The sequence below is a fragment of the Schistocerca serialis genome, chromosome 1, assembly GCF_023864345.2.
Source record: "Schistocerca serialis cubense isolate TAMUIC-IGC-003099 chromosome 1, iqSchSeri2.2, whole genome shotgun sequence".
Classification (NCBI taxonomy): Eukaryota; Metazoa; Arthropoda; class Insecta; order Orthoptera; family Acrididae; genus Schistocerca; species Schistocerca serialis.
The window spans coordinates 76,236,488-76,261,181 of record NC_064638.1 but is presented as its reverse complement, the minus strand read 5'-3'; the positions used below and the strand labels follow the sequence as shown (position 1 = coordinate 76,261,181).

The 24,694-nt window shown below is 39.6% G+C and overlaps 1 protein-coding gene across 6 annotated transcripts in view; it reads left to right on the top strand.

Moving 5' to 3' along the window:
- Positions 1-24,694, top strand: part of LOC126461919 (intersectin-1) — a 310,794-nt gene that overhangs the window by 167,219 nt on the left and 118,881 nt on the right. For all 6 annotated transcript variants that reach the window (XM_050096034.1, XM_050096037.1, XM_050096036.1 and 3 more), the window contains 2 exons: positions 2,727-3,042; positions 5,650-5,814. In XM_050096034.1, coding sequence (XP_049951991.1) covers positions 2,727-3,042; positions 5,650-5,814 — 481 coding nt within the window. The remainder of the gene's footprint in view (positions 1-2,726; positions 3,043-5,649; positions 5,815-24,694) is intronic.

The following is a 24,694-nucleotide window of genomic DNA, read 5'->3' as shown; positions in this document are numbered from 1 at the left end:
CTCAGCTAGTGCAGCAGGTGATCCAACAGCGGCCTCGGGTTTCCATTCGCCGTGTTGCAGCTGCAGTCCAAATGACGCCAACGTCCACGTATCGTCTCATGCGCCAGAGTTTACACCTCTATCCATACAAAATTCAAACGCGGCAACCCCTCAGCGCCGCTACCATTGCTGCACGTGAGACATTCGCTAACAATATAGTGCACAGGATTGATGACGGCGATATGCATGTGGGCAGTATTTGGTTTACTGACGAAGCATATTTTTACCTGGACGGCTTCGTCAATAAACAGATCTGGCGCATATGGGGAACCGAAAAGCCCCATGTTGCAGTCCCATCGTCCCTGCATCCTCAAAAAGTACTGGTCTCGGCTGCCATTTCTTCCAAAGGAATCATTGGCCCATTTTTCAGATCTGAAACGATTACTGCATCACGCTATCTGGACATTCTTCGTGAATTTGTGGCGGTACAAACTGCCTTAGACAACACTGCGAACACCTCGTGGTTTATGCAAGATGGTGCCCGGCCACATCGCACGGCCGACGTCTTTAATTTCCTGAATGAATATTTCGATGATCATGTGATTGCTTTGGGCTATCCGAAACATACAGGAGGCGGCGTGGATTGGCCTCCCTATTCGCCAGACATGAACCCCTGTGACTTCTTTCTGTGGGGACACTTGAAAGACCAGGTGTACCGCCAGAATCCAGAAACAATTGAATAGCTGAAGCAGTACCTCTCATCTGCATGTGAAGCCATTCCGCCAGACACGCTGTCAAAGGTTTCGGGTAATTTCATTCAGAGACTACGCCATATTATTGCTACGCATGGTGGATATGTGGAAAATATCATACTATAGAGTTTCCCAGACCGCAGCGCCATCTGTTGTTGAAAATTGTAACTACTGTAATTTCGAAAGTTTGTCTGCCTGAAAATGTACTGTTGTCCCAAGCATATTGCAACAAACGGTGTATTTCTATCGCTGCTCGTTTAGTTTTTATTGCCGTTTCAAATATACCGGTCATTTTTGAAACACCCTGTATATTCTTTGTACTTCGAAATATTGTTTCTGTTTTGCTATATGTTCTTTGCACCTAGTTGTTTACAGACACCGTTTTTGTTTACAAAATATGACAGTTTACATGTGATTTGTTATGACAGAGAAAGGAGCCTGTAACCATTGGGGGTATTCTATTTTAATTGTTTTTTCTTTTTTTCACCTTTAGACACATGTTTAGTTCTAGTCAAAAACCTCCCCAAATCCATGTTCTGAAATATGTTTTTGGTGCTCCAGCAGACAGTGCCACAAGTTACCCCAAAATCATAACATAACACACGTCTTATTAACACTTGTACATCCACCTGATAATGGAGGTCTTAACGTTAAAAACGCATTGTGGATGTAACTAAACAGTGACTGATAACAGTGAACTTGTTGTTTCATTTTATATCAATAAGTCACAGCAAATCCTAACCTAAAATGTTCACATTTAAAGTCAATGTTCATTCATTGTCATACAGCAGTTGAAAAAGTTGTCTCCAGTGTTCTCGAGCAAATTTCCCACTTATCGCCAGTTGTCATCTTAACCACTTCAACTATCAGTGCGCGCTCCCCGCACCAACCCAAACTTCCATATGTCATACTGTCTATATCCTCACAGACGTAGCCTAAATGTCACCTTGTAAGATATTCACCACACTTTTAGGATATTATATGATTTCAAGAGACTCTCCTAGAAAACAAAAATATAAAGACTAAAGCATTACAAATTATTCCATAGTAGGACTGTTATTACTATACGAGCATTAAAATTGCAATGTCGAACTTCATTATTTCTGGGTGCATGCAGCCACATATTGTCACACAGTCGTTTTTTAAAAATTGGTGTGTCAGTCATATTTTAACTGTGAAAAATATTTCACCTATTGTTGGTTTTGTTGTTTAAGTAGTTTGGTTAGTGTTTGTTTTCCTTTAAATATAGCCAGCTACCATGTAGTAGATTTCGCATGCTTTTTGAGCTGTGCTAAATATTATATTTGATCCTATACTGCAGACAAAGGGCCCTTGGTGTGCTCTCTTTGCTGTGCAATTTAGTATGCTGTTGTCGCTTTGGGAGCAGTTTATTCTCAGCCCGCTTATGATGAAAAAAATTTAAAAAGTTGAGAGCTAAGTTAGCAATTGAAGGATTGATGAATGCGTATTTCTAACCTTGTAGGATCCTTCAGCTTATGCTGTGTAAACTATTACCATTTGATGCATTTCATTTTTTGTATGTTGAACAATGTATTCCACCCGGGATGCCAGAGGCAATTCAGGACCTATTTTTTTCTTTGTTTGCAAAAAACCTGTCCAATATGACAGTGTAATTAAAATTGCATAAATTCAGTGTTTTGTTGATGATCTGTTGCATGTTGTAAGTTATAATATGAATTAGGATGGACTTTAACTCAGCTCATAGTGGAGGCATTGCACAGCAGACAGGCCTCAGCATTTTTTTTTTTTCTGTGTGTGTGTGTGTGTGTGTGTGTGTGTGTGTGTGTGTGTGTGTGTGTGTTTTTAGTAGCAATCTATCCTAATTCATACTGTTGATACTCCATTCCGGATTTTACATTGTTGCATATGTTGAACACTACATTCACAAAACTATTTTTTTTTTACTTTCATTAATAATTTATGCATTCTATTCATAGCAGAAACTTATCATAGCTTGAAATTTGAACTTTTTAGGGAAAAGGAAAGAAACCTGAAATAGCAACAGTTATTGCCCCTTATCAGGCTACAAGTTCAGAACAACTCAGCCTGCAGAGAGGCCAGTTAATAATGATTCGAAAGAAGACAACAACTGGTTGGTGGGAAGGTGAATTGCAGGCAAAGGGCAAAAAAAGACAAATTGGCTGGTTCCCTGCCTCGTATGTTAAATTACTAGGAGGTAGTAACAAAGGGACACCTGTAAAGCAGGAGGATACATCATTGCAACAACAACAACAACAACAACAACAACAACAACAACAACCTGCTCAAGAGGTATCACAGCCTGCAACAGGTAAATATAATGGTGCCACATTTTCATGTCCCCGTCTCTTACTCCTGTTACTGGCCTCTTGTTTGTCGCTCCTCCTGCTTGCCTCCTATCTGTCACTCCTCCCCCTCCTCCCCCCTTCCGTGCATGCCGGCCCCCCTTACTTCTGTTTCCCACCCCAGCTCCCACAGTCGAAGAGAGATTGCCATGACAAATGTATCATCCCAGTCTCTGGACTGACAGTGATGATGGCAGCAGCAACGGCATGAAGATAAATGTCAAAATAACGCTGATCATTGCTTTTGTATTTAAGGTGTTACCTTCAGTATATTGGGGGTGGGGTTTATAATTATGGTGCGTTTCATCTACTCACAGAGGTCTATTGAGAGTTGTAATTATTGTATGGCAGTGAAACATGGTAGATATGCTAATGTGTTAATGTGGAACTGATTTACATTGGGGGGGGGGGGGGGGGGGGGGAGAAACAGTTCCAATTGTGGCCCCCAGGTGCAAATACGGCACTGTACACTGTTTGTATTAAATTATATCCACACAGTCATTTGGCAAGCCATAACATGAGTGAACTATATGGCTGTCGATGCCATGGGGGGGGGGGGGGGGGAGTTAGTTTTATGTGAATGGCAGCAATTACAGTGCTGCATTGAGAGAGTATCACCAACTGAAAAGTTTGTGAAGAATCGCATTGTCATTAAATGGTTTACAGATTATGATTGTTAAATTCAGGAATACGGGCAAGCTTGGTTGACATGTAGAAGAGGAAGGATTTGTATTTCAGTGCCAGTTAATGATGATTTTCTGTCCTGTAACTGACCACACTGCATGTGCCCTGGGTAATGCTAATGCAGTGTCACGAGAATTGTTTACCTCATGGTCAACAGTATGGAGGGTTTTGTAGTCTATATTACATTGCTACCCATCAAAGATCCAGACAGCGCAACAACTGAAACCCCCATGATCTACAGCAACAATCTGAATTTGCTTTTCAGTTTCTGACACGGATCAAAGTTAATGACATGTGGCCAGGCAATATTCCATGAAGTGATGATGCAAATTTTACACTATATGGTTCAGAGAATGCACAGAAATGCCGAATTTGGAGTACTGTTAGACTGCGTGTTGTGCGTGAAGCATCATTGCATTCGCTATGTGACTGTGTGCTGTGCATTCACAAACATCTTTATTCTTGGTCTGTTCTTCATTAAAGAAAATACACCTAGGGGGCCTGTGAGGCGTACTGTGATGTCTGCACATTGAGACCTCCTTGTACTGCATGTGATTCCCAATTTGGAAGAGTGCAGTTGGGTGAAAACAGCTGTTTTCACGCAGAATGTAGCAACACCGCAAGTTGCTTGCATGAACTTTTTTACCTCCATGGGTTTACAAGATGCATGACCTGCAAGATGATGTGATCTGAATCCATGTGAAATTTGACTCGAGATATTTAAAAGAACACATGTACCAGTGATGCATTTGGTCTCTACCTGATATGAAGCCCAGTATAGGGAGATATGTTACTCAGATTCCACCAGAACTGCTGCGAGCAACTGTTGATCATCTTGTTTTATGGATGCAGCATCTCATCCATGTCTCCAGTGTTCAAGTGGAAGAAACTGTAAGCACTGGTCAATAATAAAGTCAACACTATGCCATTCTCACTTGTTTGACCTTTTCTGCTCACATCCCATTGCTAATCCATTACATATGGAAACATTTCTTTTTCTCTTTCTTGTGTTCACAGTGCGAGATTTGCACCTGGTGTCCAAAATTGGAACAAATTTTTTTCCTGTGTAAACCAGTTCCATATTAATATATTAGCGTATTTACCAAGTTCTGGTGCCATACAATAATTACAGCCCACACTGGATCTCTGTGAGTAGCAGCACTTTAATTGTAATCAGCTGATACTTACCATTTAACCCTCGAGTGGGCACACCTATGTAAAAAGTGCACCAATCGCAAATAACATTATCTTGTACCATTCCATTGTTGCTTTCGAACCCATACCTATTCCATCAATATTGGCTAAGCTGACTCACTAGTAAGTTGTGCTGTCACACGTCCAAATGAGCGACAGTAACATAAAATAAACAGTGAGCTATATGAGGGAAAATGTACAATCCATGCAAGCAAATGACCCAGATTCCTAGCTAGTGGCACAATCCCACAACGAGACTGTTGTCTATGCGATAATTAACAATTGGATTAGTGGTTGACTGTGCTAAAGTGTCGCAACTGTGCTGTTTTAGTGCTCAGAGTGTGACGTTACTATCGGGTAACGCTTGCACATGGCATCAGAGCGATATAATGAAAGTTTATTTTACTATTGTGTAAATAAACAATGATTTAGCTCATATAATGTAAGTTTATTTTATCATTGCTCAAGTAAGCTAAGATTAAACTGTGACTTTGTCCATACGTATTTACCTTTGTAATGTAAAGAAAGCTATTCTTTACATGTGTAGAAAGTACACGATGCACCCACTCGTGGTATAAAAACTGATGCACCTGTTCAAGGGTTAAGCAAAGAGAATTTATCTTATTTCATTAAACAGTTTGTTTTGAGATTGTGCTGATGTGTAGAGATGAGTTTATTTTGTTCTTATTTTTCAGAAAAAGTTAAAGCATTATATCCGTATTCTGCACTAAACGATGATGAACTAAGCTTTGAGAAAGATGACATTATAACAGTTGTAGCAAAAGAGGAACCCTCTTGGTGGCGGGGTGAATTGAAAGGAGCTACAGGCCTTTTCCCCAGTAATTATGTGGCACCTGTGTGTAAGTATTGCCTGCTAACATTTATTTATGTATGTATTGGTAAAAATTAATTATGATGTATTGAAGGCAATCACTGTTCATAAGAAACCTAAATGTATTGTAAAAAAATTATTAACTCTCTTGACTGGTCATATTACTGATTGCACTTAAACAGTGGGAAGTCATGGATTAGCAACAATATGGAAAGGTTAGATTGCTGCTCGCCACACAGAGGAGGCATTGAGCCACAAACAGGCACAACAAAAAATAATACCAGAAATATTTCATCTTTCAAAGTTCTTGATGAGAAGTAGTACTCACACGGTAACACCACACGCACACATGGCTACTGTCTCTGGGTGCTAAGGGTAAGGGTGTGTGTGTGTGTGTGTGTGTGTGTGTGTGTGTGTGTGTGTGTGTGAGAGAGAGAGAGAGAGAGAGAGAGAGAGAGAGAGAGAGAGAGAGAGAGAGAGAGTGAGAGTGAGAGAGAAGGGGGGGGGAGGGGGTGGGGGAGTTCTGCTGCTGAGGGAAGACTTTGTCTGAAAGATTAAATATTGACAATATTATGAAAATGATAGTTATCATTCACCATGTAGTGGAGATGCTGAGTTACAAATAGGCACAACAAAAAGACAGTCAAACAAAGCTTTCAGCCAAACAGGCCTTCATCAGAATCAGGTATCTCCATTGTATGTATGGTCAGTAGCAACTACTCCTTTCATAATATTGTCATTATTCCCTCCCAGATTTTCCATAGCTTAAATGTTGCTGGTATTTCTGCACTTTTGGTTACACTTTTGATTGTATGACATGCACAGTGAGGTGCATAATTGTTCAGTCATTGCTGTGGACAGTGCAGGTGTAGTGTTCCATCAGCTTGTGTGTTAATCAGCATACATAATTTGAATTTTGGTCATTAAAATTAGTAAGCATATTTTCATAACCAATGGCAGTGTGTTCTACTTGCCATTATCTCACCCTGCCTCACTCTCTCACCGATTTAGCTACGCCTGCTGTGCAGAGATTATTGTGCATCTGTGCTCAGTCACTGAACTGACCAAAAAGCAATAAGCATCAAATTTGAAGGGTGTACACTGTTTGACAGACAGTAATATGCATAACCCCATATTGTTTATAAGCATTTCACAAAATAAATTTAAAGAAAGGGAGGTCAATTCACATTTAGATCAACCACCTCAATGAAGCTCACCAAGATATTGCAGCTGTTTAATATTCATGTTGGATTATTTGACTTGAATGTTTTAATGTTTAGCATATGAAACTGCATTGGTTCATTTATTGTATCTGCTAAGTAATGCACGTGAGTGGAAAGCATTGCAGGGAGTAAATATTTTGATAGTTGTTAAAATTCCAAAATGAATCTTTCATTCTGCTGCAAAGTGTACACTTTTTTTGAGACTTTGTAACAAATTAAAAGTGTATGCTGCACTTGGACTTAAACCCAGAACCTTGCCTTTTCTGTGTAGTGCTCCTACCGTCTGAGCTAGCAAGCATGAGAGGTACTGGTGAAATTAAAGCTGTGAGGATAGGTCAAGTGTAGTGCCTGGATAGTTCAGTCAGTAAGCACATGCCTGTGAAAGACAAGGTTCTGTGTTGGAGTCCCTATTGGGCACACATTTGTAATCGGCCAGGAAGTTGTTAGTATTATTCATCAAAAATGTGATATGTACTACTGCTGTGCAAGCACATTCATTATTTATCATTGATTTAAGTTAGGACTCTTGATATTTTTAAAAATTTCATATATCCTATATATTGATATTTAAAAAAATATCATTATCTGCCCTCGATATACTGTAGAAAAGTATCAGTATAATGATGTATCGAAGAAAAAATATCAAAATACCAACCTTTAAAAATGTCAGTTACACATTGTAGGTATAAGGCCAGTTTTAGAGCTGTATAAGTAAGTATTGATTTATTATTAGATATTCTGTAAATCAAAAAGGTAGAAGCCTGCCTATCCCCCTTAGAGCAAGAATTGAAAGGAAAACGATGCACATACATGCTTGTCGATAACCAGTTTGCTAACAATGGTAACTACATGTAAGTAGCACAATAAAACGTGTCTGTCTCTCAATTTCATCACACATCGGATTTGCCTGGAACACTTCATGTTGATTACCCCGTTTCTTTCTTTCTTTTTTACTTTCTTCCTTTCTTTCTTTTTTTTCCCCCTACCGTCACCAGTGACCCAGCAGTTGTGTCAAAATTGCATGGTGAACTTGAACGTTGCAGTTCCTATTTGTACTGCCGCGGGCCAATTAAATCAACATTTCCCCTCACATGTCTCCTCCCACTGCAAACGCAACTCTTGTCATTTAGATTTTTGCTCATCATTTTCAGCAAGTATTTTTGAAGAATGTTTATGTGGAGAAATAGCACACTAGCTGTGTTAAATTCTTTTTTTTAACACATTAGGTGTATTATTTCTATTATTTCTTCACTTTGGGAATCTTGTTATTCTATTCACACTGCCAAAACACACACACACACACACACACACACACACACACACTCATCCTGCCCTCCCCCCCTCCCCCCACCTCCAAATCTCTCCTCCCCCACCTCCAAATCCCTCCTCCCCCACCCCGCCCACCGATTCATTCACATTTTTTTCCTCTATGCCACATCTACTTCCTTCACAAAGCCATAGAAATTTGAACCTCAATGTTGTCATTTCGATATCGATATATCAATATTTTATCAACAGCCCTAGTCCCATTGTGTACTGGCAATTAAGTTTCCAGTCAGTGGTATCATGTGTCTGTGTATAACAACTTTGTTGTGTGACTTCATCATTTACAAAATCTCTCGCCAGAAACCACAATTTTTTTACCAGTTGTTTTTGGAATAAAATTCTTCATATTTTTGACATGGTTCCCTCATCTGTACTTGACAGCCTTATGGAGAGCATGCTGATAGCTCTGACACAGTGTATAGGATCACTTAAGTTAGTAGTTGTGTGGCACAGAAATTGCAGAATGGAAACAGTGAATAAAATGAGGAAAAACAATAATTGCAGAAAGACTTCAAAATTTTTGTCGGGGTTTAGGAAGCATTTTCATTTAAGACACCTCAGATCCATTGTACATAAGGCTCCTAATCTTAGTGTAATCATTGGAGAAGACTTTAATCATCCAATGTTGAATTGGGATAGTTATAGTTTTGTTAGTGGTTGGCATGACAAGACATAATGTGAAGCATACTAAATCGCTTCTCTGAAGACTACCTAGAACATATTGTTCAGAACACCACTCATGATGGAAATACATTGGATCTGATGGCAAGAAACGGACCTGACAGGCATAAAGGTTTCAACATACAAATTGGTATCAGTGACCATGACGTGATTGTGGCAACAATGATTACCAAAGTACAAAGGGTAACTAAAATAAATGGAAAAAGATACTGTGTTAAGCAAATGAGGTAAAAAATCAGTAGTGTCATATCTTGATGAGAAGCTTGAAAATTTAGGACAGAAGTATGTAGAGGAAAGTTTAAAAGAATAGTTGACCATGCAATAAATAGATACACTATGTGATCAAAAGTATCCAGCCGCCTGGATAAAAATGACTAAAAAGTTCATGGCACCCTCCATTGGTAATGCTGGAATTCAATATGGTGTTGGCCCACCCATAGCATTGATGACAGCTTCCACTCTTGCTGGCATACGTTCAGTCAGGTGCTGGAGCATTTCTTGGGGAATGGCAGCCCATTCTTCACGGAGTGCTGCACTGAGGAGAGGTATCGATGTCGGTCAGTGAGGCCTGCTATGAAGTCGGCATTCCAAAACATTCCAAAGGTGTTCTATAGGATTCAGGTCAGGGCACTGTGCAGTCCAGTTCATTACAGGGATGTTGTTGTAGTCTTAACAACTCCACCACAGGCCGTGCATTATGAACAATTGCTCAATCGTGTTGAAAGATGCAGTCGCCATCCACGAATTGCTCTTCAACAGTGGGAAGCTGAAGGTGCTTAAAACATCAATGTATGCCTGTGCTGTGATAGTGTCACACAAAACAAGGGATGCAAGCCTCCTCCATGAAAAACATGACCACACCATAACACAACTGCTTCCAAATTTTACTGTTGACACTACACACACTGGCAGGTGACATTCACCGGGCATTCAGCATACCCATGCTGTGCCATCGGATCATCATATTATGTGCAGTGATTTGTCAATGAAAACAACATTTTTCCACTGTTAAATCATCCAACATTTGTGCTCCTTACACCAAGTAAAGTGTCATTTGGCATTTACCAGGGTGATGTGTGCCTATGAGCAGCTGTTTGACCACGAAATCCAAGTTTTCTCACCTCCCATGTAACTGTCATAGCACTTGCAGTTGATTCTCATGCAGTTTGGAATTCCTGTTTGATGGTCTGGATAGATGTCTGGCTATTACACATTATGACCCTCTTCATCTGCTGCTGGTCTTTCTCGGTCAGCAGATGAGGTTGGTCTGTATGCTTTTGTGCTGTATGTGTTCCTTCACATTTCCACTTCACTATCACATCGGATACAGTGGACTTAGGGATGTTTAGGAGTGTGGAAATCTCGCATACAGACGTATGACACAAGTGACATCCAATCACCTGACCATGTTCGAAGTCTGTGAGTTCTGCAGAGAGCCCCATTCTGCTCTCCACCCGCTCCTCTCCACTCCCCACCTTCTTTCCAAATTCTACAGAAGTGCGGGCCATATGGGGAACGACGCCTTATGTGGTGCACAAGTTATCCATAGTGCCCTTAGATTCGATCTCCTGAACTCGTTGTCATGGCTTTGCATCTCCACCTGCAACTCAGCTATTTGGGCGAGGACACTTTCTGGGGTATGTCATCTTCTTCCATTGTATCCTGTCCTCTTTCGCCTCCATGACAGTATTGGATTCCTCTGAGCCCAAATATCCAGCACGGTAGCCAGTCCATTGTGGTGGGGCCGTCATGTACCCATCTGGTGGTAGCCTCCTGATAACACAGGGATCACAACTTCTGACACCTGAGCTGTAAACTCCCCATGTATGCCAAGGAGTAGATGCCTATCTTCCTGGGGCATGACACCCAGCAACAGCCATCATGCCTTTGCTGTGGCTGCGTGGAACCTGTGGGGAGAGCACCTGATCGGAGTGGGTGGTATCAGGGCGTATGACCCGCAGTGAAGTGGACTAAGTCATCTTTTGCTGGTGACCGTATAGTGCCAGCAGTCTCTAAGAAGGGCAAGATCGACTACAATGCTGTCAGATATGACCTTAAATCATTTCCTTCCTTGCTACACCATGGGAGGAACGTAGGGCTACTGAAACAAAAGAGCCATATTCGCCTCGGTATTCAGTCTGTAGCAGAATTTACAGAGGACCCAAAGATGACAGGGTTGGTACCAGTGCCTTCATCGTGGCCTGTCAAGGTGATGGTTTACTGCTGTGACGTTAAACCATACGTCCCTCTTCCTATGTGGGGCTTTAAATGCTGGAAATTTGGGCACATGTCTTCCAGCTGCACTTCTAATGCCACATGTCAAGACTGCAGACATCCACTGCATCCAGACAATCCTGTGTGCCTCCTCCCACTTGTATCAAATGTGGAGAGCAGCACTCCCCTTGCTCGCCAGACTGCAAAGTACTCCAAAATGAACAGAAAATCATGGAGCACAAGACCCTGGACTGGTTGACTAATCAAGAGGCTAAACATAAATTTGAACGATTACACCCCGTTCGGTTGATGTCCACATACACTGCAGTTACATTACCATCACCATCACGAGTACCAGTCGTACGACACTCTGTGCCATGAACAGTGGGCCCTCCGAGCCTCCAGAATACATCTGCCCCTTGGTGGTATGGGGAAAATCTCCTTCCGTTGCTCCCAATGTACCTATTACGGGAGCAAGGCCCCCTCAAACACAGGGGACATCTCCTCCCCCCTCCCTCCCCCACCCCCACCCCCTCCAGCCGAAGAAGCAACAGCCTCCTCCGGTTCCTCTCGTGCAGAAGGGTTCCCTTGGGACCCTCTCTCTTGAGGTCTCCACTAATGCCACAGCAGACACTTGCCAGTGGCTAAAGGAGCCAAAAGCTGCTGGATGAAGAGCTTCATGGCGTAACCTGCCTCCTTGCATGCTTCATGCTTTCCCAGCCTCATGATAACATCATCTGCCAGTGGAATTGCTGCAGTTTTTTCCACCACCTGGCTGAGCTATGGCAACTGTTAAGCTTTACACCTGCTTTCTGCATTGGTTTCCGGCAATGCGGACCCCTGCCCTTCGTGGCTACAGGAGATATTACAAGAACCATAGTGAATATAATAGTGTGTCAAGTGGAGTTTGTGTCAGTATGCAGTGAACCTGTGCCCCTTCAAACCCCTCTTGAAGCTGTGGCTGTCAGGATAAGGGTGACGCAGGAAATAACTGTCTACAACGTATATCTTCCTTCAGATGGTGCTGTACCCCTGTACGCATTGGCTGCACTGATTCATCAACTCGCTAAACCTTTCCTAGTCTTGGGGATTTTAATGCCCATAACCCCTTGTGGGGTGGCACTTTGCTTACTGGTCGAGGTAGAGATGTCGAAACTTTCCTGTCACAACTCGACCTCTGCCTCTTATACTGGACCCCCCACACTTTTCAGTGCGGCTCATGGCACTTACTCGGCCATTGATTTGTCCCTCTGCAGCCCAGGACTTCTCCCATCTGTCCACTGAAGAGTCCACGATGACTTTTGTGGTAGTGACCACTTTCCCATCTTCCTGTCGCTCCCCCAGCACCATTCCCCTGGTCGTCTACCAAGGTGGGCCTTAAACAAGGCAGACTGGGAAGCTTTTTACCTCTGCTGCCACTGTTGAAACTCTCCCACTTGGTACCATCAATGCGGTAGTTGAGCAGGGCACTAGAATGATTGTTTCTGCAGCGGAAAACACGATCCTTTGTTCTGTAGGGTGCCCCCGGCGAAATACAGTACCTTGGTGGTCACCAGAAATCGCTGAGGCCATTAAAGAGCGTCAGCGAGCTCTACAGCAACATAAGTGGCACCCTTCCCTAGAGCACATAATAGCTTTTAAACAGCTTCGAGCCCGCGTTCGCCAGCATATAAAATACCAGACACCGACAGGTGTTACTGGCATTAACATCAATGCTGTGTTATCTACCGACACAAACGCAATTGCCGAGCACTTTGCTGAGCACTGTGCTCGAGCCTCTGTGTCAGAGAGTTATTCCCCAGCATTCCACACCCTCAAATGGTGGATGGAATGGAAAGCCCTCTCATTCACTGAACGTCACAGTGAACCCTATAATGCTCCATTTACAGAGTGGGAGCTCCTCAGCATCCTTGCACATTGCCCTGACACTGCACCTGAGCCAGATCAGATCCACAGTGAGATGATCAAACATTTCTAGTCTGACTACAAGCGACATCTCCTCATCATCTTCAACCGGATTTGGTGTGATGGCATCTTTCCATCGCAATGAGAGCACCATTGTTTCGGTGCTCAAACCTGGTCAAAACCCACTTGATGTGGATAGCTACTGGCCCATCAGCCCCGCCAGCTTTATTTGCAAGCTGCTGGAATGTATGGTGTGTTGACGGTTGGGTTGGGTCCTGGAGTAATGTGGCCTACTGGCTCCATGTCAGGGCGGCTTCCGCCAGGGTCACTCTACCACTGATAATTTTGTGTCCCTCGAGTCTGCCATCCGAACAGCCTCTTCCAGTCGCAAACATCTGGTTGCCATCTTTTTTGGCTTATGTAAACCATATGACATGACCTGGCAACATCATATCCTTGCCACATTGTATGAGTGGGGTCTCTGGGGCCCACTCCCGATATTTATCCAAAATTTCCTATTGCCCCCCCCCCCCCCCCACTTGGACTTCTGACAAGTGCCATGACATCATTTTCAGCAGTGAATTTCAGTTCTCCACAACCTCATATGGCTGTAGTCGGTGAGTATGATGGCAGTGAGATGAGAAGACACATTCTACCAATGTTCGGGAGAGGCACATTGCTTTTTTCAGTAGTGTTATGATCAGGAGTGCTGTCGGGCATCACTTCTGGTGTTTCCTGGTGATGATTCAGGGAGTCATAATGGAATAGCAGTAGATTAGAAATCCTGGATCCTCGTGTGTTACCTCTCATGAGACAGTATCTTAGTACCAGCTTTCAAGAAATCAGCACTCATTCACATTTTGTATGTTTATCTATGAAGAGCCTGCGTGATGTTGAGGTATTTCATAGGCTGGCATGAACCCCCTGATCTGTCCCCAAAAGAAAATGTTGGGACCAGTTTGGGTAGGTTGGATGTCAGTACAATTCCATTGCCAACATCCAGGATATTAATTGGACAGTTAAAACAGTTGTCTGTCAGATGATCAGAGGAGAGAATACAGTGGCTATTCAAATCCCTCCCCCACTAATCCAGTACAAGAATGTGGGGACAGGGGGATGCAACTTGCTATCAGCAGTGCACCAATAGTGTTTTCTTACTGACAATTTTGTTGTTCAGTTAACTTGATTTTGTAATCAGTGAAATAAAATCTTGCAACATCTCAAACATTAAGTTCCATTTCACTTCCTCCTCTCCTTCTAGATGCCTGACTTATTTTGTCAGTTTGTATGCATAAGCATCTGTGGCATCAACTTCGCAGACCTACACAATTCCAGTTTTATATGGGAAGATGTGAAGGTCTGTTTGTTCACCTAACAATGCGCAATTTGGACTGTAGGTATGTCTACACCCAAAGACATCCTTTTCACAGGCATTTTATCGATGATGATGATGATGATGATGATGATGATGATGTCCTGTGCCATCGTGTCAAATCGAAATACACATGCTGCCGCCCAACAAGATAAATCATGACCAATGGAGAGAATTCTTGAAATGTACTTGCAATTGTGAATAATGACAGACATCAGCTGTAAAGTGGAATGACGACAATGAAAATTTGTGCCGGATCAGGACTCGCTCATTTTTCCTGATTGTTGCGAGCGGTCTGGCCGTAAGTTGTGCATGGATAGCCAAATGGTAAGGCTACCGATCGCAATAAACAGGAAATCTGAGTTCAAGTCCCAGACCGGCATAAATTTTAATTTTCATTGATGTCATTCCATTCTACAGCTGATGGTTGTCATTATTCACAATTGCAAGTACATTTAATGCGTTTCATAACGGCTGTAGTCAGAGCAGTGTCTGTTCCTTCGGACATGCATGCATGTTCAAAAGAACTTTACTTTGTAACCAGGATGACACAGGCACTGTGTATCATAATGCAGAGAATGGTTCTTCAGTAAGCAGTTGTCCTGTGAATATGCACACAGTCCATCTGATGGTTGCATGTTGCTCTTTTTTTTACATATCTACTACCATCAAAAATTTTCTGTACACAGTAATCAGTAATATCACTGTTTCAGTGGGAGCAGTAAGGACACAGAGTTGTTTGTATGATAGCTTATGGTATACAACAAAACATAAGAAAAGTATTTTCCATTGTCACATGTCATAACTCTTAGTTGGTGAACTTTATGTGGTCATCTGACTAGAAGATATTAATGCAGTTTGTGAGCTACATAAAGGTGAACATTTAATCATGTGATCTCCTTACCTCGAACGTGATCAAACTCCAATTATCTACTCATACTCTGTCACAGTTCAGTCAATCAATAAATAATAAATTGAAACCATTTTACAAGTTAAGACTTTCTGAATGAGCCTTTTCTCATTCTTGCAGCACAATCTGTTGTCCTACTCTCCAGATGTTACCAGATTTCATTGTTCATTGTTTGTAATTAATCGTTCTGTGTAATACTGCTCAGATAAGGACAGGCTCGAATTCTGTGTAAATTGCTTATGTTTCCTCACTCTTTACAATTTTTGTAGTTTTTGTTGACTTCTGGAAACTGGTCTCATACTTACATTTACTGTGTAAATGTAACAATATTGTTGGGTTATAGAGACTGCAAACAGTATTTATCAGTGTTGTAACTGTCACCCATTTCTGACTCACCTTTTATATGCCATTAAAAAGTTAAAGTTGTCATCAACTCAATGGCTAATTTGAACATCTGCGTTTTACTAGGCATAGTACTGTTGATGTGGTATGTCCTTGTCTTCCTCTGGCCTTCAGACTGGCTTATCCAGCCAGTTATAGGAGTACTTGTAGTTTAATGTGTACTCTGAACAATTGTTCGACTCAGCGTTTTTCATGTCAACAATGTTTCCAGAGGTGAAAGAAGTTATAAGTGATGGATAAAAATCCTAGGACTGACAAAAAATCAAACCCAAAACCCATGATTGTTGAATCTGTCATCTGGCACTTGGCCATTAAACCACCACTTAGGTATCATGGTATTCATTTTGCCAACTTTTGTTTCATAAGATTGTTGTTGTAGGCATGTTGAATCATCTCTTTGCTTTTGTTTGTTTCATGACATCATCTTTTGACAGTTCTGCACAAGACACCCTAAATGTCCTTTTACCACAGCACTTGTTACGGCAGCTGTAAATTTTGCTTTCAATAAAGGAATTTCACTGTGTGAATTTATTCATGTTTCACTTGAAACCAGTTGTGTACACAATAAAATCTTGTGGATTAAGCAACTGTCCTGTGGTTTCTTCATTTTCCAAAATGGACTTGTACAGTTGCAGGTACTTATTGAGAAGAAAACTTTGTTAAATATTTGATAAACAATTTACTTCTACATTTACAATCTTAAATTTCATTTTGGCCATGTTGGACAACATTGTGCTCACCTCTGTTCATTCTCCTATGTTTTTTAAAATGTGGCATTAAAAGGGAGGCAAAAAAGGTTGCAGAAACTGCTCATTGATATAATATTAAATGTGGAATCTGCTTATGGGCACACATTGCAACTTACATTCTTTGCTGTAGGTATTGGGAACAGACAACAGCAAAAGCAAGAAAAAAATACCTGACAGACTGTTGCAAGAGAGAAAGAAGTTCAACCACATTAAATGAATTAAGTCGTATTAAATCATCATTGAAGCAACATGTTACACACAAGTATTATAATGAGTAGTATAACAGCCTGCACATAGAATTTTCAGTTATTAATGTTCACTGAGCATTTTATATTTAGAGTTGTCTTACTTTTTAACCTTACTTCACACTCACTAATATGGAGTACAGTATGCAGCTCCAGAAATTTTGTATTCATTGTCGTCATGCTTTGATGCTGTTGGTTACTCAGTCCAGCCTCTCCATCTTGCTTGAGACCTCTTGTATTCAGACTTCTGGCAGAGTGTGTATTTACTGAAAATGAAAATTTTAAATTTCTGTTATGAAATGCTGTGCTTTCTGTTCTATTTTTGCTTCAGTACGAGTTATTTGGCATAAAGGGCTTTGTCTCGTAAATACATAGATAAGTTACTTTCTTGAAAAAGAAAGGTTAGAGCACGCGAGTGCGCGCACACACACACACACACACACACACACACACACACACACACACACACACACACACACACACCTTGAAAAGTATGAGTATGTGTATATAATTTGGCAGACAAATAAAATTAATCTGTTGTTCAGCTTGTTTAAGTAAAGTGTTATTCTGATTGCCAGCTACTCCACACACAGATTTCTTATTCGTGTTTTGTCTGTAACTGTTACGTCATTCTTTTAGTTTTGTTTCAGTCACATTGTGATGTTCTTGTTGATTTGTTAAATTCTGTGAAAAATATATTCCTTAGTTTCTGCAGTGACTTTTTTTTCTTTTTTCTCTTATGGGCAGAATGATTTAGTGTAGCCTTTTCTTAACAATGCTGTAAACTGTTACTTGCCATTAGATAATGCTGGTTTCTTTTCTGTCCATTGTAGGACTTTGCAAGCGCACCTTGTCTACAGGTTGTGGACCCACTCAACATTCAGCGCATCTGTCTTATAACATTTGCTGAAGTGGAAAAAATGTGTGAAAGAAATATACAAAATAGATTCCTGCTGATGGCTGTAATTTTACTTCTGTGCTGGGGAAATTTCTATTAGGAAGTATTCTCCCTAATATAGTTTTGTATTTTAGTTACATGAAGAGTATTGCAGTGTTCATGTTACCATATACAATAGAGAGAAAATTGTGCCACAGTTTGATTTGGTGTATGAAAATTCTCTCTAAACTAATACAAACTTTATTGCTCAGCAAGGATATGTTGACAGTATTCTTTGCCCCAATTTTGTTTGGCAGCAGGTTTTAAACCTTTACTTCACATATATCCCTTCTCATTTCATTTAATCCTGTAGATGCAAAGAAAAACTATGTTTGCTGTTTGAATTAGTAATTGTTGAAGTTCGGCATGCCTCTTGTTCCCCCTCCATTACTTCTTCCAGGAACGCTTTAATTTTGCATGATAGTGGGTCCCCACCTATAGTCAATTGTGTGTAAGCATGTCCGTCTCCATAAAGTCCTTGTTGACTTGTAGGTGTCTTGTGAAAATAGTCTGCTTATAACAATTTTGTTTATATACTATGTATGCATATCATAACTTTTCTCCATGCATCTAATGAAACAGTTTCATTAATGATGCAACTGACTTTTGCAAACTCTCATTTGCCACATTCTCATACCTCAATTTGAGTGATTGATGTAGAGTCATATTAATAAACTGTAAGATTACACAGAAGTGTCTACATTTTGTATGACAAATTTATTGTCATCCACAGTATGTTAAGTGTCACTCCCTGTAATAAAGTGCTGTGGAAATCTTGTTAAAATATAAGTACTGAAGGACGTAAGGTGACCTAGTCGTACACCTTTGTTGCGTAATATTCTAAATATTATGTTTAAAGTATTTATTGTGAGTTTTAAGCAAAGGGATGCCCTAGTCACTTTTTCATGTGCACTTCACATTTGCTGTATGACATGGTTTCACAGCTCCAGTACCCTTATTAATTTTAGTAGGTTGTAGTAGTAGGAGACCCCTAACATTAAATATTTCTCCATGGTATTCTGTTCTTTAATTTTTCATACTACTCATCTTACTTTGAATTAATAAATAATCTTGGAAGATCTGTTAGGTAATATTATTTCTTCTTGGATTTGATAGAGCATTCTTGTTATCATAAATCCTTCTCTTTCTTGTGACCATTCATAATTATCCATGGTCTGTCAGCTGTAGAATATCATGATAATTTTGTGACCACTTTCCATTAACTTGAAAAAGGCTTTTCCCTTCCACGTGCCCATGCTCTTACTCCATCTTTCTGTTAAAGTTAGTAACTTTTTCATACCTGCTGCTTATACGTATGAAGTTTAACAACTGTCACTCATAAATACTCAGGACATTTGGGCAGTGGCTGTAGTATAGTGTTATTGTACAAATTCAGTTGATAATACTAAATGTCTTCTGTCTGAAGATTAGCAATACTAAGTGATATAATGTGTTGTTCCTTGTATTAAAGTGACTGTGAAGTAAATACGCTTGGATAGCACAGTCTCATGGTTGTAGCTTACCTGACTGAAGGAGATGTATGTATACACAGATAGATCTGACTGTTAGTAGTTGTAAATATTGTGTTCTAGTATTTATTAATATACTTGTACTTTAGTTACATAATGAACCATATATATATATGTATACACATTTATTACATAATGAATGTGTTTGTTGAATCTCATTGGTTTTTGATGTTGTGTAGAACAGTTTGTAACACAGAGTTTAAATTGTGTTATGTACACCACATTATTACAGATAACCTATATAAATTATCAAAAATATCTTTATCTTGAGCACAGCACTTGCCATAAAATCAAAACTATGAGTGAAGCCAGTATAGTGATTAGCAAGAATTGATTATCTTCCAGTTATTGCAATCCACAGAGTAGTTATTATATATCCCATTTAAAAAGCCACAAATCTTGCTTCCAGATTGTAATTTTTCTTTCTTTCTTTTCCTTTTTTTTTTTTTCTTTTAAAAAAAATCTGAGCCACAATGTGCCTCTGATATTATTTAGCATGCTGTACTACTTACCTCACATTAAGGGGCGTACTAAATATTTAGGGATTTCACATTTAATCTGCACTAGGAGGCACATAAGTGGTTGCAGTTAAAATTTTATGAACACAACCTTTTTTATTCTTTTACAAGTTATTGCTAAGCCTAACTTTTTAGTTTATTTTGCTGTATATGCAAAAATCTGCAAAGGAATCTTGAAAATCGTATTTTAACGAGTAAATTTGAGTCTTGTTCCAAAAGTATGGAGAAAGAAAATATCAGATAAAAGTATTTCCCCAAATATAATAATCAACAATATTTTTGTCCGTTGTTTTGCACTACAAATGTGTAATATTGTCATCATCTATGAGTGAGTGATCTGCTGAATCTAGCAATTAGAGGATACTTCTCATGTTTTGGAAATGTTTTACCAGAGCATATAAATATCTCTCTATCCAGAATCTCAACTTATTTGTTCAGTTCTCTCACCATATAGCTAATGATGTATTCAAATCGCATGGTTACTGTTTTGTATAGCAATGGTTATTTTGTTGTTGTTTTTTTAATTTTTTAAATAATCTATTGACATATAGTCCAATTGTTATTACACCAAAAATGTTACTGTTATGGTCATTGTTATGAATGAAATGTGACGTTGCAGGAAATATGCTCATCATTGGATGTAAATGTAATATGGGAAAATTTTGTCATTCATGTAATTATGGTACATTATGAATTGTAAATTGTGACTTTTTAAAATTACTAATGCATATCAGAAAAGAATAATGTGTAAGACTTGTTTTGTTAGCCATAAAGTTTGACAAATTTGTGTAAATCAGTTGTGCCATGAGACAGCTTGTTTGTAGAAATTGATTTGTGTACAATTTGCTTGAAGCTGAATGGATGATGAAAACAATGCCTATTAAAGTGACTAATTTGTCTGGCCATTAAATATTCTCTCTCTCTCTCTCTCTCTCTCTCTCTCTCTCTCTCTCTCTCTCTCTCTCTTCTGTCTGTCTGTCTGTCCCCTGTCCCTCACTATTATAAGGCCATACTTGCCATTTTCTTCTATCTGTTGGATGACCCCTTTCATCAAGGTACTACATTTAAGCATATGTATGCAATAAAGCATCAAGATTCAGTATCAGCATATGACAAATAAACATGTTGTTAAAAAATTATTCAAACTGATTTTTATGTCTTTTTAATACTTTCTGTTTGCACTTGATACTTTGTTTCTACAATTCCCCCTCCCCCAGCCCACTCATAAAACATGAAAACTGCTGCAAAGTAAATATTTGCTGTAAATTGTTTCATGGTAATGATTTCGCATATAAAAGATTTCCTATTAGCAATGGTTAGAAATGTTAGTAAAAATTGTCTTTAACTCTCACGGCGTGACATTACTCAGAGGCCTATTTTTGCCAGTAATTCATCTATAATAAAAACTGACTGATTATCAGTAGTTGCTAATTAAATATTCACAGTTATGAGGAACTGGAGCTGCTTCTGACTACCTCTTTATGTACACCTTCTAAAACAGTATGTTTTACTTTCAAGCATTAGATGCTTAAAGATTGTTAGGATGCATTTATGCTGCCACCTTGTTGCCTGCCAGCATAGGATGGCATTCAGAAATCATACCTACTGCATCTTACTGGTGCATTTAACCTGCAGTATCATTGCTCACTACGATCCTTGCTGGCTTGTGTTTCATGCTGTGACCATCACTGCATGTCCTGAAACTTGAGCCGTGATTTACTGCTTCGAGGTCACTCCAGCAGCGGTGTGTCTGATTCTATGTGCACGCATTCTGCTAGCTATGTGACCAGCTGCAGGGTAATTACTCCCAGTGTGCAGCAAGGAGTGAGGCTGTAGTGTAAATGAAACAAGGCACCCTGCAAATGGCAAGGTGCAATGTGTAAGCAATGAGATGCCAGCAGTGAGACTGCAGCATAAATGCTCCTTAGACTGAGAGTTGATAAGAATAAGGTCTGCATTAAATCTTTTCTGAGGACATCTTTGACTGTAGGTATCCATCTGTATCTTTGTCCAATATTGACTTGCACAGTACTACATCCATATCAACATTTTCCCCCTTCCCCCCTTAGTTGCGTGGTACTGTGTTAATTGTGCATGTCAATGTTGTTCTCAAAGAGCCATCGTGGATCTTGGCAAGGTGGGGTGGCTTGCTTGCTTCGGTGATATGGATAGCGATGGTGTAGATGCAGCAACAAGAGAACGGTATCTGTGAAGAGGCCAACAAACCTGTGTTTTCTGAGGTGGGCATCATCCTTTTCAACAGTTGTAGGGGCAACATCTGGATGATTGCCTGATCTAGCCTTGTAACAGTTGATCAGTATTTGCTGTGTTGGTGCTGCGAACTGCTGAAAGCAGTGGAGACTGCAGTTATTTTTATCGAGGACATGCAACTCTACTATATGCCTTAACGATGATGGCATCATCTTGCAAAAAATAGTCCCCTGTTCTGATCTCCAAGCGGGGACAACACTGAAGGATTTCATCAGGAAAAACTAAACAGCCATTCATTAGGTCAGAGCTTGAAATGTTAGCTCTTTTTATTGGACAGGTAGATTAAGTCATTTAAAAAAAGAAATGGATAGTTGTTAGTTATTGTTGATATAAGAAAAGTGCAACTGGAGAAAGTACAGGACTTCTAGTCAGGTGGACAAAGGGTTACAATTACAAAATCAAATGAGTGTAATGCAAAAATGACAGTAAGAATGTGAGTAAGCTACTATGAACAGCATAGTGGATGCATTAGCATTTCCACGGTAGACATGAAACAAACACCTACCATCACAGAAGTTCATATGTCTTCTATCTCCACAGAAGTTGAAGAAATTGAGAGAATGTATGATGGGATAAGAGAAATTATTCAGATAGTTAAGGCAGAAGAAAATTTAATTATTATGGGATTGAAATACAGTTGTATGAAAACAAAAAGGGAAAATAGTAAGTGCACAAGGACTGGGAAAAAAGGGGAAGCCACTTGGTAGAACTTTGTATTGGTCATAATTTAATCATTACAAGCACTTGGTTTAAGAACTGTGAATTAAGATTGTGTACATGATGTTCTGGAGTCCCTTGGAAAGCTAGATAAATTATTAAATTACAAGACAGAGATTTTGAAAAAAGATTTTAAACTGCGGAACATTTCTGGCATCAGATGTGGATTGTGACCCCAGTTGATTTATTATAAACAGCAGACATATGGAGAAATTAAGAGGGTACCATACTTTAAATATTTAGGAGAGATAATTTCTGAAAAATACTCACAACAAGAAAGAATATTAAAAGCTCATAGGGGTCTAGGACTGGTCCAAAACATTTACAATAAAAAATGTCTATCTATAAATACAAAAATTAAACATAAGTCGGTAATTAAACCAATAATGCTATATGCCAGCGAAACCTTGACACTTAAAAGGAAAACAGATATGGAAAACCTGAAGAAAGAGGAAAGGAAAATCATTAGGAAAATTCTGGGATCAAGATGGACCAAAGAGGGGTATAGATTACAGAAAAATTCTAAAATTGAAGAATATTCTAACATAGAGATAGACATGAGGAAGAGGCGTCTAAAATTCTATGGCCACATAATGAGACTTCCCGATCAGACTTACAAAAAAAATAGTAAGATACGTAGCATCCCTTGTTAATGGAGGAGAATGGATCAAAAATGTAAAGAAAGATCTGGAATTAGCCAACATTACTACTGAAGACATGAACAAAAGAAACAATTTCAAACTTAAAGTTGAGAAATGGGAGGTGAAACCAGAGACAAAAGCGCCGAGAACTGGAGCAAAATGGAGCGAAGAAAGAAAAGCTGAATTCTCGTAAAGAATGAAGACCTGGTGGGCAAACAAGAAGAATAAGAAGCCCCAGAAGTGAACCATCTTTACTTAGCGTCTTCCATGTTGGGAGCTTTACGACTAATAATAATAATAATAATAATAATAAACTGAAGAAATGCCAGAAAGATAAGGAATTGTGAAGATGGGACGTGAAGAAATTGAGTGAACCAGAGATTGAGAGTTTCAAAGTGAACATTAGGCAACAACAGGTGGAAGCAGATCTGAAATAAAATACAAATTAGTCATTGTGGAGGATGAAATAGTGAAGACGGTAGTGTGTCAGATAGGCAAAAAGAAAGCTGTAGTAGAAATCCTTGGATATCATGAGGTATTCCTTGTAACTGACAAGGGAGAGAAAGTGCTAGGTCCCAACTTTTTTTTAAAATTGCTCAATGTGAGCCAGCGTGCTGTGGTGGCTTGCTCAGCTTTGAGTAGCTCCACCATTATCAGTTTTGTAGTTATCTTTTACACTAGCAGGTTTGTGAGTAAGATGAAAGCTGGTTGATCATTGATATCATTTCTTGATGTAACAAAATTAATAAAATTACTATTATTCTTGCATGCACCTACACTGCTACTCACACCCTGCAGCCCCCCCCCCCCCCAATCCCCCTCCTTCCAGTGATCCTTCCAAAAATTGCTAGCGAACTGTTCTTGCTGCGTAATATTCATGTGTGAATTCAAACCAACTAATCCGAAATAGAATGCATCTGACTGATAAAAAGACAATTGTGGAAAATTGCTAAATCTGAGAATAATTTAGTTTGTGTTGGTAGACATGTTGCTGTTGGGGTGATTTTTATTCTGCTATAGAATCAATGGTATACTGATATTATTGCAGTATTTATGACATACAAACTGAAATAAACTCCCATGGCTTTTTAATCAAGAATATTAAAACTAACCAATGCTTTCAGGTTAAAATTGTTTCTCTCACTAGCAGTTCGTACAAGTAATCTTACATGCACAGTCTTTTTTGCTTTTAAATTTCAACTTTATTCGTTAGACATGTTTAATGCATTTTGCTGTACACACATTTTTAATTATTATAACTTTTAGGT